At 36.7% G+C, this 16,719-nt stretch overlaps 1 protein-coding gene across 4 annotated transcripts in view; it reads left to right on the top strand.

The window, feature by feature from the left end:
- The window catches only part of HERC1 (HECT and RLD domain containing E3 ubiquitin protein ligase family member 1), a 215,740-nt gene that overhangs the window by 115,002 nt on the left and 84,019 nt on the right, over window positions 1–16,719 (top strand). For all 4 annotated transcript variants that reach the window (XM_027123253.1, XM_027123252.1, XM_027123251.1 and 1 more), the window contains 9 exons: window positions 3,168–3,436; window positions 5,122–5,337; window positions 5,997–6,117; window positions 6,354–6,591; window positions 6,765–6,949; window positions 9,137–9,292; window positions 11,176–11,282; window positions 11,822–11,932; window positions 14,667–14,843. In XM_027123253.1, the coding sequence (XP_026979054.1) occupies window positions 3,168–3,436; window positions 5,122–5,337; window positions 5,997–6,117; window positions 6,354–6,591; window positions 6,765–6,949; window positions 9,137–9,292; window positions 11,176–11,282; window positions 11,822–11,932; window positions 14,667–14,843 (1,580 nt within the window). The remainder of the gene's footprint in view (window positions 1–3,167; window positions 3,437–5,121; window positions 5,338–5,996; window positions 6,118–6,353; window positions 6,592–6,764; window positions 6,950–9,136; window positions 9,293–11,175; window positions 11,283–11,821; window positions 11,933–14,666; window positions 14,844–16,719) is intronic.

Here is a 16,719-nt window from a genome sequence, read left to right as displayed (position 1 = left end):
GGCTCAGTCACAATTACTCTGTAGAGGCTTTTGATATGCTTTTCAGACACAATATTTCCTATATTCAGATAAAACAACACAGAACAAATCAGTTATTAGGTTGTTACAATTTTTTTTTTAAGAATTAGAGGTTTTTCATCTCTCATTTCCATATTGTGAGATTTTGTGTTTCAGAGTATTTTTGATATCAACCTAAACATTTTGGTTATAATTATTTAATTTATTTATTTATCCTATTGCTTTCAGATAGTGTCTTATTCTTCCTTATATTTTATTCATACAAAGTTTTGTTTGGCTTATATACTTAATAAATTACATGTTTTATTTATTTATTTATTTATTTTGTGGTACGCGGGCCTCTCACTGTTGTGGCCTCTCCCGTTGCAGAGCACAGGCTCCAGACGCGCAGGCTCAGCGGCCATGGCTCACGGGCCCAGCCGCTCCGCGGCATGTGGGATCTTCCCGGACCGGGGCACGAACCCACGTCCCCTGCATCGGCAGGCGGACTCTCAACCACTGCGCCACCAGGGAAGCCCATAAATTACATGTTTTAAATTAGGGGTCAACAAACTGACTAGAGGGCCAAATCTGGATTACCACCTTTGTTTGAAAGTAAAGTTTTGTTGGAACCCAGCCACACTCATGTATTACCTATGGCTGCTTTCACGCTACAACAGCAGAGTTGAGTAGTTAAATGAATAGTGAATGACCCACAAAACCTGAAATTATTTACTGTCTGGCTCTTTATAGATAAAGTTTGCTGACCCCTGCTTTAAATTGCAGAGAGGATTTAATTTGGGGATTGACCACCTATTCCATAGAATATTTTGGAGTATATTAAGGCAATTCACTACTTGCAGTTTCTTCACATATTGAGCCTTTGCGTAGGCAGGCAGTTGAAATTCCCATGGATCAGTGATTTGTGCGTTGATTAAGAACAGGAATATGTAAGACCACCTCCCATAAACTTAAGGGATTAGTGTTATTAATTTAGAAAAGATCATTTTCTTTGAGCCTCTGTTTCCTCAAGTGAGGAAATGGGACTAGGTAATCTTTAAGGTCACTTTTACTTCTGTGGTTCTAGCATTAACTCTCTGCACATTGTATTTTCATTTTGAAAAGTAATTTATAAGTATTGGAAGATGGAAGAAATTTTTATTCTGAAATTTTATTATTGAACCAACAAGCTCAATGCTAAGAGACCAAAAAATATCATTTGTAAGTTAAGGTTAAATCCAGAGTCTGCATTTGGGATGCTTAAGGAAGTGGAAAATGATTATTTCTTTTTTTTTTTCTTTTTTTCCACATTAGCCCCTCCTTGATTCTTTAAATATCATTTTAATTTAATACATTATGCATCCATGACATTTTTCTTTGGATTTTTACCTTTTCTGTTTTACATGGGAAAATATTCAGCTATACAGTTTGGGGAAATTTTCAGATTGGTTATTTTTTATGTTCAGTAGAACTGAAAATCCAACATTTTTTAATCTTAAGAATTCTTGCTAAAATATAGAAGGCAGATAAACCATATATTCTTAGCCATTCTAAATTATTTTAGTAGAATGCATATAAATTATTTCATAGCTACTTTATAACATTAACTGCCTATTGTGGATTTCTGTGTCGCATTTTGAAGTCCTGGGGTTTTCCTGACATCAGTGTAATAATTCAAAAATAAGTTATACAGTCAATATTGTATTAGTTCATTTTCTCTTTGGGCATTAGTGTTTAAGTAGTCCTCTTCCCAAATCTTTTCCATCTAGTATGTAACAAATATAATCTTTGTAATGCATATTTTATTAGGTACCTCAAGATTCATTCCTAATAGAAAAATTCGGTATATTCACAGAATGAGATATTATACAGCACTCAAACAAATGAACCATGGTTACATGGAATCATGTGAATGAGTATTAGCAATATTATGCTGAATGCAAAGTAATGTCCAAAAAGACTACATAAAATGATACTTTTTTATAAAGTCACAAACAACTAACACTAAACATTATTTGTCTTGGGAATACATATAAGATAAAACAATATTTAACAACAATAAAAGCAAAGGAGTGATAATGAAATCCTTAGGTTGGAGGACACAGGGGAGAGATGCGTTGGGGGGAAGAACAGATAGATAGTATTCTGCCAGTTCTCTAGTTCTTGTGTTCACGTTTATTATAAGTAAATATAAATACAAAAGCAGGCCATGCATGGACCAGTGATGAGAGTATATCATGAGCCAAGGAGTATGATTAATCTAACTCATGTACCTGAGATCAATTAAATCAAAAAATACAAAATGTGTAAGAATTAGACATTTATATATTTATTTAAAGCCATTATTGGCACATACCTTGGACAGTTCTTGTGATCAAACATATTAACATTTTTGCTGTCTAATGTAAAGATTTTAGCCTAGAAAATGCCCACTGGCAAAACTAATGGTATTATATTTAGCCACTATTGTTAACACCACTTGGTAATTTTATGTAGATATCATTTTATAGTAAATCTTATATATTCTTGTCTGTGAAACTTTGCTTCCTTTATATAGGAGTTTCACAACCTGAAATAAATGTGCATATCACACAGTGAAAATGTTCCTTATATTAATGAAACCAAGGGTGATATTTATGTCTCCTTTTTGTGTAAGTTTACTTGCCCTTCTATATTCATTTTTTGGTAATATTTCATTGCAGATATGTACACATTTTGCACAGTCTTGACTCAATCTTTGCAATGATAATGTTAAATCAGATGAAGTCCTATTACTAGTAGGTCTTACCAGCAGTGTCCTAAGTGCCGAGTTCCATTTTGGTCATAAATGATGGTCTGGTTTAATACTGCAGAGCATTTTAAGCTAAGCATTTTGAGAGCAGCTTCTGCCTTTCTTTTTCTTGTGGCAACGTGTTACTAAAGCGCTTACAGAGACACTGGTACATTAAACAGGGCTTTCCCTTTGTTTTCTTACATTGCTGTAGTTTTTGTTTGTTTGTTGTTTTTTACCAAAGCATTTTGCTCAGATTCACTTAATGCATGCATGTATTCAAACACTAGTATCCATTTCTCACCAGTTGGTATGATAGCAACACTCAGCCCTCATCTAGTTTCAGAATGTATGCTCATCTTGGTCATCACTGATGCGTTTTTGTTCTGTTTGTATGTAGGTCCTATGCATAGTCAATTGGAAACCCTGAGCGACTCTTGGGCGCGCCTGAAACATAACAGAGACTGGTTGTGCAACTCCTCTAACTCCTTTGAGTCTGATTTTGATCTTACCAAGTCTTTGGGAGTTCACACTTTGATTGAAAATGTTGTAAGCTTTGTGAGTGGAGATGTGGGGAATGCCCCAGGTTTTAAAGAGCCAGAGGAAAGTATGTCTACAAGTCCCCAAGCCTCCATCATTGCAATGGAACAGCAACAGTTAAGGGCAGAAGTAAGTCTTTGATATTTACTCCTTGTGAGGGACTGTGGAAACTTAAACTGAACCACTGAAGGTACAATTGTAGGAAAAACTTTTCCTTTTCTTCTATTCCTTGCCTCCCCTTTTCCTTCACTTGAGCTTTTTGATGTTGCTATCTTAACCAAAGCAGCCTGATAGTTTGTTTGAAGTGAACAGTAGTGCACAAGATACTCTAATCACTAAGTCTTTCCTTGTCTCCTAGAAGCTAGAGTGAGATTGGTTGGTGACTATACAGATCTGCTCTTAGAGTCCCCATTTTTGACCCATTTGTCTCCGTTTAAAAAGGGCTAGATTAGAACACCATGCTAATAATGATAAATGCTAAAATTAGTGAGCATTGGCTCCAAATATCCCCCTCAAAATATTTATTAATGATTGTGGTTTTAACATGTCCTCAAATTCTTTGATACTCTTCCCTCTAGGAGGTGGAGCTTAATTTTCCTCCTCTTGAGAGTAAGCTGGAATTAGTGACTTAGAGCTAACAGAGTATGAAAAGGGGAAAAAAATACAGTAATTTTACATTGCAGAAACCCGGCAGACATCACCTTAACCAAGTGATCAAGATTAATATCACCAATAGTAAGTTCTGGTGATATCATGTACCCTGATAATAATGTGATGAGAGGGGGACTTTGTAGTATTCATCCCTAAATCCATACCTGTAGGCCAAACATGAGAAAACATCAGGCAAACCCAAATTGAGGGACATTCTATAAAATACACAAACAGCCCTTCATAGGTGTCAAGGTCATGAAAAACAAAGACAGAAACTGTCACAGACTAAAGGAGACAAGACAACTAAATGCAACGTGATATCCTGATTTGGATCCTGGAACATAAAAGGGACATTATGGGAACTCTGGTGAAATCCAAATAAATTCTGTGGTTTAGTCAGTAGTGTTGTACCAATGTTAATCTGTTTTCATAAATGTACCATAGTTTTGTAAGATACTAACATTAGGAGAAGCTTGGGGAAAGGTATACAGGAACTATCTGTACCATCTTTACAATTCTTCCATAGATATAAAATTATTTCTAAATAAAAAGTTTATTTGTTTTAAGAAAAAGGAGGGTAGGCCAACGGACTGCTGTGGTGGATATGTGTCCTCCTAGGGAAGATAGAGCCAGAAGTTCAAGAGAACCACAGAGAAACCTTTTGGAAATACTTCTAATTCTTGAACTAAAGAGTACTCATTCCATATAATGTTATAAGTAAAGGAAGCAGTATCCATACTACTTGATGCTTTTGAAATCATGTATATCTCCTCATGAGCATCACAATAGCTCTGTGAGTAGATTAAAGTACTATTAGCCTCATTTTATACATGAAGAAACTGAGACTCAGGAAATTGAGTTTACCAAGGCTACATAGTCGTTGGAATACTCTGGCCTTGAAACTAGATCTCCTACATCCACATTTACTACTTTTCCCCTTGTACTGTGTAGCCTCTTTTATACTGAAGTATGCTTATAGAGATCTTAGAGATATTTTAATTTTTAAAGTCATAACAGTAAAAGAAATGTTTATCTTAATAGAATATATTCCTAAGAAATATCAGAATTTTCTGTGTGCTAAGAAATATATTGTCTGTGACGTACAGAGTTATTTGTGTCTCAGTTCAGTGAAGAATTCTAAAATATGTTTATTTTTTCTCAAGCTTCGTTTAGAGGCACTTCATCAGATCCTTGTACTATTGTCTGGAATGGAAGAAAAAGGTAACATCTCTCTGACAGGAAGCAGATCAAGCTCAGGTTTCCAGTCATCCACTCTGCTCACATCTGTGAGGCTGCAGTTTCTAGCAGGGTGTTTCGGTTTAGGCACTGTTGGACACGCAGGAGCCAAAGGAGAGAGTGGCCGATTGCATCACTATCAGGTAGATGACAGAACTGTCATGGGAGGATGACACCTTTTAGTATATTCAGATGTTAACTGTATTTTTACAACACCAGTTTAATAATGCTAAACTTTTTGGTGTTTAGAATTGAGGTTTAAAAATATAAAGACCTAAGTGACTTAAAGATACCTCATTGGTTTAGTTTCCTGAGTATAGCTGGGGTTAGATAAGCCATTAGGTAAGCCATGGTACTATTGTACTTTTAGATTCTTTGCTGGCTCAGTTTTATTAACCCTTAGCCAAATTGCATAGAGGTAGATCTAAGTTGGGATAAGGATTTGTGTTTGGGAGGATGGGTTTCAAGAATTTACATTTTAGACTTGATCTTTTACCAAGTTTCTCTGATTGCTTGAACTGTTTTTTTGAAGTGTTGTCTTTACGTCTTCCATGTTTAGAGAGGAAAAATGCTTTGTGGGAAAGGAGAGAGATTATAGAATCAAGAGAGATTATAGAATCAAGAATTTTCAAGCATTGAAAAATAAATTGGTTATAAAACTTTTATATACTGAAATATACTAAATAATTAAAAACCACCATAGGGCTCTAGCATGGGCTAGGAATAAAATGCTTTTACTTTCATTTGGGTAGGAAGTGTTGTTGTTGTTAATAGAAAAGGTAAATCTTTGTGTGTAATTTAGGATGGGATCAGAGCAGCTAAGAGAAATATTCAGATTGAAATCCAGATGGCTGTGCATAAGATTTATCAACAATTGTCTGCTACTCTGGAGAGAGCCCTGCAAGCCAACAAGCATCACATTGGTGAGTAACTGCACATGCAAATATAAGGTGCAAGTAACATTTTGGCCTGAGGTTATGCTAGGTAGCTAATGTTCTGTGTTTAACATTAGGTCAGCTTATAGGTAAAGAATAAATACTTGAAAGTGTAATAGTGTTCCATACTACTATTTATATTTTAGAATATGATTTATTTTAGTAAATGCTTTGTTAACTTCAAAGAAGATTCTCAACTGCCTTTCTTTCTTTCTTCTTTTTAGAAGCCCAGCAGCGTCTCCTTTTGGTTACAGTTTTCGCTCTGAGTGTCCACTATCAACCAGTAGATGTTTCTTTGGCGATTTCCACTGGTCTGCTAAATGTATTGTCGCAGTTATGTGGCACAGACACCATGCTAGGACAGCCTCTTCAGTTGTTGCCAAAAACGGGTGTTTCCCAGCTGAGCACAGCTTTAAAAGTGGCTAGTACAAGATTGCTCCAGATTCTAGCCATCACTACAGGGTGAGCATTGTAGATGTCTTGGTAGAACTGTGTGGGGCCTGGTCTTTCACATTTTAGTGATTTGCATTTCACCGTAATCTCCTGTATGTGTTTAAGCACGTTTGCCCTTCTGTGTAATTACCATTTATTTTTTTCCTGTTATTTCATGTTATTTCACGTATATGTTTTTCCAGGACCTATGCTGATAAACTGAGCCCCAAGGTAGTTCAATCTTTGTTGGATCTACTCTGTAGTCAGTTGAAGAATTTGTTGTCCCAGGCTGGTGTACTACTTATGGCCTCTTTTGGAGAAGGAGAAGAGGATGAAGAAGAGAAGAAAATTGACTCCAGTGGAGAAACTGAGAAGAGAGACTTCAGAGGTATCATAAATCTTTTTTCTCTGTCATTATTTACAAGCATTTATTGAATCCACATTGTGTGAATATCATTAGAATGTAGAGTTCTTTCTGTTGTGAGGCATGAGAAGATTTTTATTCATTTAGAAACCCCTTTTTTCTCCAAATATGTATGGTTTAGAGGTACCTCTGACTGAACTTCCTCTCCTTAGAGTTGGTTAACCCTGATGAAGCAACTGTACCACTCAGTGTCTAAGTTCAGCCTCTCCTTGGCTGTTGTGGCTCTAAAACTTAGAGGTTCTAGGTGACTGATTTCCCCAGATTATGTTCTTGTAGCATTTGATCATGAAAGCCCATCTCTTGGGTTGCATTCTTGTTTTAAGTGTTCCCCCAGGACCAAGGGTTTTTTAATATATGGGAATTGGGTTAGAATTAGGGAAGCTGAACTTCTTGCTAGGCTGTTCTGTTCTCTAGTCACTAAAAACTTCTTCATTATACTTGGCCGTAATAATTTTTGCTTGCTGTAATATGGTCATCTCCTTACAGCTTTTAAAAACTATAGTGAACATTGTGGGAATTCCCTCGTGGTCCAGTGGGTAGGACTCTGTGCTTTTGCTGCTGAGGGTGCGGGTTCAAGCCCTGGTTGGGAAACTAAGATCTTGCAAGCTGCATGGCGCAGCCAAAAAAAAAAAAAAAAAACACTATAGTGAACATTGTATTTCAGTAGAACGTAAACCCTGAACAGAAGAACTACTATACATGTCTGTTATATATTAAGCAAATAAAGGTCTAAAACTGCTCAGTTATTCAGTGTCTTATTACCATAATAAGCTCTGTAAAGGACTTAGAGCAGTGTCTAGCACATAGTAAGAGCTCAATAAATGTTAATGTTAATATTGGAATATTATAATAAATAATATTTAAATAAATAAAGTAGTATTTAAATAATATTAATACTGTATAGATAGGTGGGTGGATAAAGGAATATGCTGGGGATACAAAAATGACAAAACATTATCTCTGCCCTCAAGGACCTTCTAGGGAAATGAGGAAGGTAGATGTTTAAACAGATAATTACAGTGTAATACAATAAGCTCAGAAGAAATAGCTAAATCCCTTAGGGCAGAATCTAGGAGGATGTATGAGTCTAATTTAGGGCTAGCTTTTGGTTTCAGAGGCTGAACCTCTGGCAAGTTACTTCTTCTTTATATAGCAAGTATGTAGCTTATACAAAGAGCATGGGCAGACTCACAGGGTATGATAAAATAAAAACAGGCTTTTAATGCCACCTCCCTGTTTCCTGAGATCCACTTTGGGGATACAGAGTTGTTCAGGTAATAGTTTCTTACCACTCTGTTGAGTACTGCACATATGGATGGCAGGGAGAACCCAGTAGAGTTACTTCTCAGCCTATAGCTCCCCAAGAAAACTGGATCCTTCCATATCCAGTAAAAAAAAGAAACTGTGATGAATCTCAGTAGGTGTAACAGCAGACTGAGTCCAAATCCATTCCCCTCAGGTTGCACCCATTCTATTTATGGGGATGGCTGGGAGTGAGACTGATTCTAGTAAGCGGTGGCCAGGCATTCAGAGGCAGGTGGACCAGGTATTAATAACTCCACTTACTCTTTAAAATACTTAACTGAAAGTAAGGTATACTCTTCATTTCAAACGTAGTACTGATACTGAAACACAAACTGTATCATCAAGTTGTATTAACCAGCTTTATATTTAAGGTCTCCAGGCTTTAATTAATTTAATTAATTTAGTGTCTTGTTACAGAAATACTTGCTGGGAGTGAGAGTGGGGTAGGATGGAGGCCTCCTAAAAGAGATTTTCCCAGGGATCTCTACGAAGAGAGAAAGTTTCATGGAAGAGGTAGCTTTGAACTGGATTTTGAAGGAATGTGTAGGAACAAGGTTGGAGTGAGATATAGTTACGTAGGGCAGGCCAATAATTTTATATTCTTCAAACTAATATAATAAATGTTTGTATATTAGCAAAGACTAAAGAAGTAAAGAAGAGGTAGAGTACTGGCTTTGAGTGGGTCTTAGCCAGGCTAGGGACAACCTGTCAGTTAGCCAGGCTAACTGACAACCTAGGTTTTGAATTAGGTGTGTGCTTACTGCATTCTAAATGTAAGTTATTTGATATAAGACTGTTTCCTGTTGGCTTTTGGTTGTAATGTAAACTTCTCTGTTCACTCTTTAGTTGCTCTTAGGAAACAACGCGCAGCCGAACTGCATCTGGGGGATTTTCTAGTTTTTCTTCGCAGAGTTGTATCTTCAAAAGCAATTCAGTCAAAAATGGCTTCCCCAAAGTGGACAGAGGTGCTTTTAAATATAGCATCTCAGAAATGTTCTTCAGGTATGTCACCTTTGTCTTATTTTACAGTATTTTGTACATCACGTGTGTTTTATTCAGATAACAACATTGGATACTTGACCTTGATTTTAAGCCTTTTCTTTCTTGTTTTATGAGTACTTATTTGATTGAAAGAAAAGTAATCTCAGGAGTAAAAATTGGGAGGAGTTAATAATAGAAGGTAGCACTGGAGAAGATCGTGGATTTAATGCAGAGAACTTGGCTCTAGTTCAGATTACAGTAATAAAAATAAGCAGAGGACATCCTGTTTAATATGATAATTTGACACAGATTTTGAGTTTACTTCTTGGATTATCAAAATGCAGATTGGAGTTTGTCTGTTCTTTCTTATCATGATATGATTTCTGTTGCCTTGATTTGTAACTTCTGATTGTATGCTGTCTCTGAGAGTTCTTTATAATAAGCTTAATTCCTGGTCCTTAGCCTAAAAGTCTGGTCTGCTTGCATAGATTACTATCAGTCCTTTCCTAATCTGTTTTTTTTTTATTGTGATAAATATACATAAAATAAAATTTACCATTTTAACCACTTAAGTGTACAATTCAGTGACAGTAAGTACATTCACGGTGTTGCTCAACCATCGCTACTCTCCATTTCCAGAACTTTCTCATCATCCCTAGTCTTTCTTAAATGTGCTGAAACATAATATAATCTTCTATGGTACATGCTGTTTTATATGTGTACACTCTCAATATAGTTTATTGGTGTTTCTTTTTACTTTTTTTAATGTGTATTCAATTTTTTAAAAATTCAGATCCTGTATCTTTGTTTTAAGATTGGCATAAACAAAAAAAGAATACAGACAACTTATTATTAACATAACAGCTGCAGTTGTTAACTGCAAAAATACAGTAAAATGGAGTCATACTAAATGTTAGTGTTCTTACAGCAGAATTATCCCAGTCATTTTGTGGTAGCAAATTCTGGCAAGAAATTTATTTGTTGTTAACAGTATTTAAAGAATTTCCAAAACTGATCAGCTGTGCTGCAAATAAAACAGCAGTTTATTCAAAAGAGCCCTTACCTTTCTCTTATTTTCTTAAAAGATCTGCCATTTACAGGTAACTACTGTTTTCAGATCAGTTGTTCAAACCAGGGTTCTTCTGTAAATACACATCTTAGCTTTATATATAGTAAGTTTATACTCATTTTCCCAATAGTTTTTCTTAACTAGTATAACTTACAATAGCTTTTTTTTCTCCTTTAATAAGGTAAGCCTTCTATAATATTGATTAAGTTCTTAGAGCATGAAGAAAAATCAGATATTCATTTATTTCTACTGGTTGTGTTGTAGTAATGGATAGAAAAAAGAACATCAGTATCCTGTCTCTACCTTTGCTTACTTTAGAAAAGTACAAACTGCTTACTCCCCATTAATCCTGTGAGTCCGTCAAGGGCATAGATGGAGTCAGAAGCAATTGAAGGCGATGATAAGCCTGAGCTTTAGAGATTAACAGACCTGTCATGTACAATCCTACTTCTGTCTCTACTGAGCTGTGTGGCTTTGGTCAAGTTACTTAACTTCTCTGAGCCTCAGTTTCCTCATCAGTAAAATAGGGATATAATGTAGGATTTGTGAGGATCAACAGAGTTATTAATGTGTATGAAATGCATAGCACAGTACTTGGCACAGGTAGTTATTATAGTGCTGTTCCCTTACATACATAAAAACTGAAACACAAACATGGATATTCATATACATTAATGGATATGGGATGAATCCAGAATTCTTGTGATAATATGCTGAAGTGAAGTCTTTTCCATCCTAAATACTTAACAGCCTCAGAGATTTTTTTCAAGAGGTTTATTTAAACTTTGAATTTAAGTCACATTTATAATAAGAAAATGTCTTTTTCCCCCTCCAGGAATTCCTCTAGTTGGTAACTTAAGAACGAGGCTCCTTGCACTTCATGTCCTTGAGGCTGTGCTACCAGCTTGTGAATCTGGTGTAGAAGATGATCAAATGGCCCAGGTTTCTATTTTTAAAGTTATTAGAAGATGTTCTTTACATGTGCAACATGATGCACCGAAAATCTAAACTCATGGTCTCTTCAGTTGTAAATGTGTCATTTATTCAATAGCACGACTTCCACTTCTGAGATTGCTTTTTTAATTATTTCAGCTCTAAGCAAGGAGAAAGAGAAATTAAGTGAGTTATGGGATGTGAGGAGTAGTGGTATAGTGAATACTTTCAAGATCAGAAAGAAAGGAAAATTTGTGGAATTTCTTCCTAGGTTTGGGCATCTAGAGAGAGAAAGATATGAGGCTGCATGGCCTCATCAGAGGTCCATATAGTGGGGCAACATGAGGACAGTCGAACCCACTTTGTAGTGGGTAATGGTCTTTCTAAAAAATGATATTTAACTTGCATCCACCCAAAGTAGCTGTCAGACATTGGTATAATTAAATCTCACATGTGACTTAATATTATAGTTACATGATTTATCTTTTCTAAAAATAGTTAAAATGATCCTTTACAAATTTTATCATTCTTTTTCCTTCAATAAATAGGTTGTTGAACATCTGTTTTCCCTTCTGTCGGATTGTATGTGGGAGACACCCATTGCTCAGGCCAAACATGCTATTCAGATAAAGGAAAAAGAAGAAGAAATAAAATTACAGGTACTTGATTCTTCCAAAAAAGTATTTTTAGACAGACGTGAATATCTTGTCACCTGTCTCTGGATCCTTTCTCCTTTGACTTTGTTCTATCAGTTATTCAGTCTCTTCTTTGTACTGTGTTCTCTTCTCCACTGGTTCTTTCCCCTCAGTTTATAAACATCTCTTATTCCCACCCTTCTAAGTTTCTTTTTTATCCATGAAGCCTTCCCTATATTCTCTCATCCTTCATTGCTAAGCTTCTGGGAAGAGTAATCTTGTGTATGTTTAAGTCACTTCCTTACTTCTCATTATCTCTTCAGCCCAATTGTTTATCTTCCATCAAAGCACTGAAATTAAATGACAGAGGTAGGTGTTATTGGTAATACAGTGTATGGCTTTTTATCCACAGCTTACTTGACCTCTGGAAACTCTAGCCTTCTGTTGTTTTCAAAACACTACTTTCTCCTAGATCCCCTCTGCCAATCCTTGATTCCCTCTGGAGGCATCTCTTCTTTGGTGTGACTTTCTCCTTGCCTCCATCCCAAATTCCATTGTTCCTCAGAGTTCTGTCTTTAGCTTTTCCAGCAGTCTCAGTCATACCCACGACCATTTTCACTACATGCACTGCCTTCCAAACTTGAATGATAGCCCACGTGTCTCTCCTTCAAACCTTTCTCCTTTTCTTCCTATCCCATTTTTATTGGTGGCACTAACATTCAACTAGCTTTTCAAACCTGAATTCCTGGGAGTTCTCCTAATGTCCCCACCCATGTGGTCCCTAGAACTCATTGATTTTTACCTCCTAAATAGTTCTTGAATCCATCCATCTAGCTACCTTAATCTTTCTATCAGTTTTCATGATTCCACACTTTTTCTGGCTTTCCTTCTGTCCCAGTACAATGGCCTCTTCTTCTCATCCTCTTTTATTTATACTTCCTCTTCTGTTTAATCTGACTGCTGGAGTATCCCAAGGCTTGGTCCCAAGACCCCTTTTTTCCTTCAACTGTCACCTCCATTCCATTTCCTATAGCCAGCAAAACCTTATTCAGATCCGTATGCCATTGATTTTTAATTCCTTTTTTGACATTTTTCCTGAATTCCAGACATATACCCATCTTCTACTTGCCTTACGACTTGAATAATAGTGTAATAGGCCTCTCATACTTAGTAGCATCCTTAGTTCTGTTACATCTTGTTCCTTCCCCAGGCTTTCCCATCTTTCCTAGTAAGTGACTCAACCAAAAAACCAAAGAGTCATCCTTGATTCCTCTCTTTCTATCACACACACCCACATTTTCTTTGTCTGTACAATCTCCAAGTCCTGTTGACTTCTCTGTTAAGACTTAACTTGAATTTTCCACCTCCTCATTCCTCTGCCATCACCCTACTCGAAGCCACTACCATCTCTGGCCTGGATTATGCAATATTCTCCTAACTGGTCTTTCTGCTTCCATTGTTAACTCCCTATAGTCCATTCTCTACACAGGAGCCAGTGTGATCTTTTAACATTGTAAATCAGAGCATGTTCGTCCTCTGCTTAAAAAACCCACCAGTGGTTTTTAATCATTCTTGGGATAAATTCTAGAACTCCTTGTTCTCTCCTCTTTGCTCACTACACTGTGAACAACTTGCCTTCTTCCTGTTTCTTGAACACACTAAGCTTGTTCCTTCCTTTGGGCTTTGTGCCAGCTATTCTCTTTGCCTAGAATACTTCCCTCAGATATGTTTCTCAGAAGTCAACTTATTATTCATGTCTCAACTTAATTATCACTTCTTCATTGTACTTTCGTGATCCTCATTCTAGAGTCAGTTGCCACACAGTCTTTATCACATCACCTTTTTTGATTTCAGCATAGCACTTATTACCTGCTATTTCCTTTTTTATTTTCTATCTCCACCTTGTAAAATATAAGTTCTATGAGAGCAGAGACGTTATCTGTTTAGTATACTGCCGAGTATATAGGACCTGGTATAGTGCCTGGTACATAGTAGATGCTTATTAAATACCCATTGAGCAAATGAATGAATTTAAGTTCTCAGTATTTCTTACCTGAACTCTTGCAGTAAACTCCTGATTGTTCTCTCTGCTTTCATCCTGTATGCTCCTGGTAAAACAATGTTTATAAAACATAGATCTGATAGTAGTTCCTCTATATGAATCATTCTGTGTAGGCACTCCCTATTGTCTAGAGTAAAGATTAAACTTAGAATGGCATTGAAGGCCTTCCATGATTTTGTTCCTTCTTCTCTTTCTAGTTCCTTGTTCTCTTTCAGTCTCATCCTCCATATATTCCATACTGCTTGCAATTCTTTAAATCAGTGAACTCTGTTTCACCTCCATGACTTGGCACATGCTGTACATACTGTCTTAAATTTCTTACTCTACTTTAATCGGCTGCTTAATGCCTTCTCACCGTTCAGGATTCAGCTCAGAAGTCATCCTCTTTTGAATGCTTACCTTATCCTTCTCAAGCCTGCTTAGAAACTTACACTTATATGTTTCTGCTATACCTGTCATGTAACTTCTTTTATTCTCTCACTACAATACCGGTGTTATTTATTTGTCTCTCTGTCCCCTGACTGAGCTGTAAGCTCTTCATGGGCAGGGACCATGCTGTATGTATGATTGTGTTCCATTGTCTGCACAGTAACTAGTACATAGTGGATAATAAATATTTGTATAATCAACCCAAGGAGATCTCAGGAACTGAATCTGAGTTAGTTCAAAATACTGACGCAGTTTCCTTTCTGGTAGAAGCAGGGAGAGTTGGAGGAAGAAGATGAGAATCTTCCTATACAAGAAGTATCCTTTGACCCAGAGAAAGCTCAGTGTTGCATAGTGGAGAATGGCCAGATTTTAACTCATGGCAGTGGAGGAAAAGGATATGGATTGGCGTCAACTGGAGTAACTTCTGGGTGTTATCAGTGGAAGGTACGTAGAATTCCAAGTAGTTTTTAAAAGAAGTTTATTTTTTTAGTACTTTCCTCCTAGGTTATTATAAAAAAGTATGGAAAGACTATTTAAAAAATCATCTTATGTAAATGTTCTATTACTATGTAAGATTTTAACATAAATGGAAACTCAGTGAAGGATATACAGAAACCCTGTATTATTTTTGTAACTCTCCTGTAATTGTAAAATTACCTCAAAAATTTTTTTAAGTGTAAGGTTGAAAAATCATAATCATCCCTTCCATGAGGGGTCACACGGTGCACACCCAGCAATGAAAATGCAGTAACATATGTGTGATGTTTCTGCCTGGGAGAGCATATTAGAGACTGAGTGCCCAACATTTTTATTGAGTGCTGGTCACATATTCTCTGCCTGGCCTTTTTTAGATTCCCAGAAAGAAAGCGGGTTTTTAGCATAAACCATATTGTCATACAGTCTAAGCACAATAAGCCACCAATATCAGGGAGGTTTTTTATCAGTGTAGGGAACTATTTACCAGACAAGTTCCCAGGTGCCAGCCAAGGACCAACATTGCAAGCAGACATTTCTAAGGATAGCAATCTCTGCTGTGTTCTTTTTTGCACAGTCTACCTCCTTGGCTGGCTCCTGGCCACAGTGTTTTTACAATAAAATTAATATTATTATCTGGTAGGACCCCAGACAGCAGGGTGAGACTGACCTCCAGTACTGACTTCAGGGGTCTTAGACTTAGCCAGTTAAAACAAATCTCATTAATTGTAAAGGTCTATCTTAAAAAGTCAAGTGACTTTGTCTTTAAATTTAGCACAGCACAAGTCTGGGCAGTCCAGGGATCAGAATAGAGTGCATACACAAAAAGTACAATTCCAGAGGTCATACGTGGTATCCCTGGAAATGAGTTTATAATTGTTAAGATATCCCTAATCAGGATATACAGTAGTCAGGCAGAACAAGTTAACAGGACCCCAATGTGATCTCCCATCAGGGGGCCTCCCACCTTCTGTTCCCACTGCAGTCTAAGTAATTTAATTGAGTGCTTGGTTTCAGAGGGACTGCCTCTGAAGGACAGTTTGTTAAATGGTTTTGTTTGTCTGTGACATTTTATCTGCCTTAAGAGTTTGGATGACATCTGGAGGTGTTCTGTGGAAATTCCATGACCTGGGGTCACCCCCTACTTCTTATAGCCTGTCAGGTATAAGGCTCAGAAGTTAGTTTGAATTTAAAGTGCTCTATGCATGTGGCTGATTTCACTTTGTTGTGCAACAGAAACTAACACAGTATTGTGAAGTAATTATACTCCAATAAAGATCTATTAAAAAAAAAACACAAAAAACAGCTTTCTTGACAGCATGGCTTTTTTCCACCCCGGGAGGAGGAGCAGTTCCGAAAAAACAATGATCATTTATGCCCTCCGTCGTCTTCCACACTTTCCCAGGGCCTGGGTTGTTTTTTTTTTTTTTTTCCCCCTCCCCGCCCCCACCGTTATTCTAAAATCAGTGTTTCCCATTTACTTATTATAACTTCAGGTCTTCTCAGTCATTTTTTATCTCCATCTAGACCTTTTGTCCAGAAGGGTTAGGTACAAGAGGGACAAAAGAATTTCCACACGAAAACTTTTTTTTTTTTTTAACAAAAATGTTTTTATATTGATACAACTTAACCAGAAAGGTTAGCAATTGGTCAGGACAAAATCCCAATTAAAAAAATTGTTTTCCAGAATAGGTTTACAAAACCTTCTACGCCTTTTATCCTAATCATTTATCCAGTGAGCAGCCTAGGAAAGATGAGTCTTTTTCTGGGGAGAGCTTCATTTAATAAACTGTCTTACTAGGCGTGTGTATCAGATATTGAATCAAGCTATCAGTCTGTTGTTGCA

This window comes from Aethalodelphis obliquidens, unplaced genomic scaffold, assembly GCF_003676395.1.
Source record: "Aethalodelphis obliquidens isolate GAN/ISIS:26980383/991018 unplaced genomic scaffold, ASM367639v1 scaffold26, whole genome shotgun sequence".
Lineage (NCBI taxonomy): Eukaryota > Metazoa > Chordata > Mammalia > Artiodactyla > Delphinidae > Aethalodelphis > Aethalodelphis obliquidens.
The sequence above is the reverse complement of the archived record's forward strand: the minus strand, read 5'-3'. Positions and strand labels throughout refer to the sequence as shown.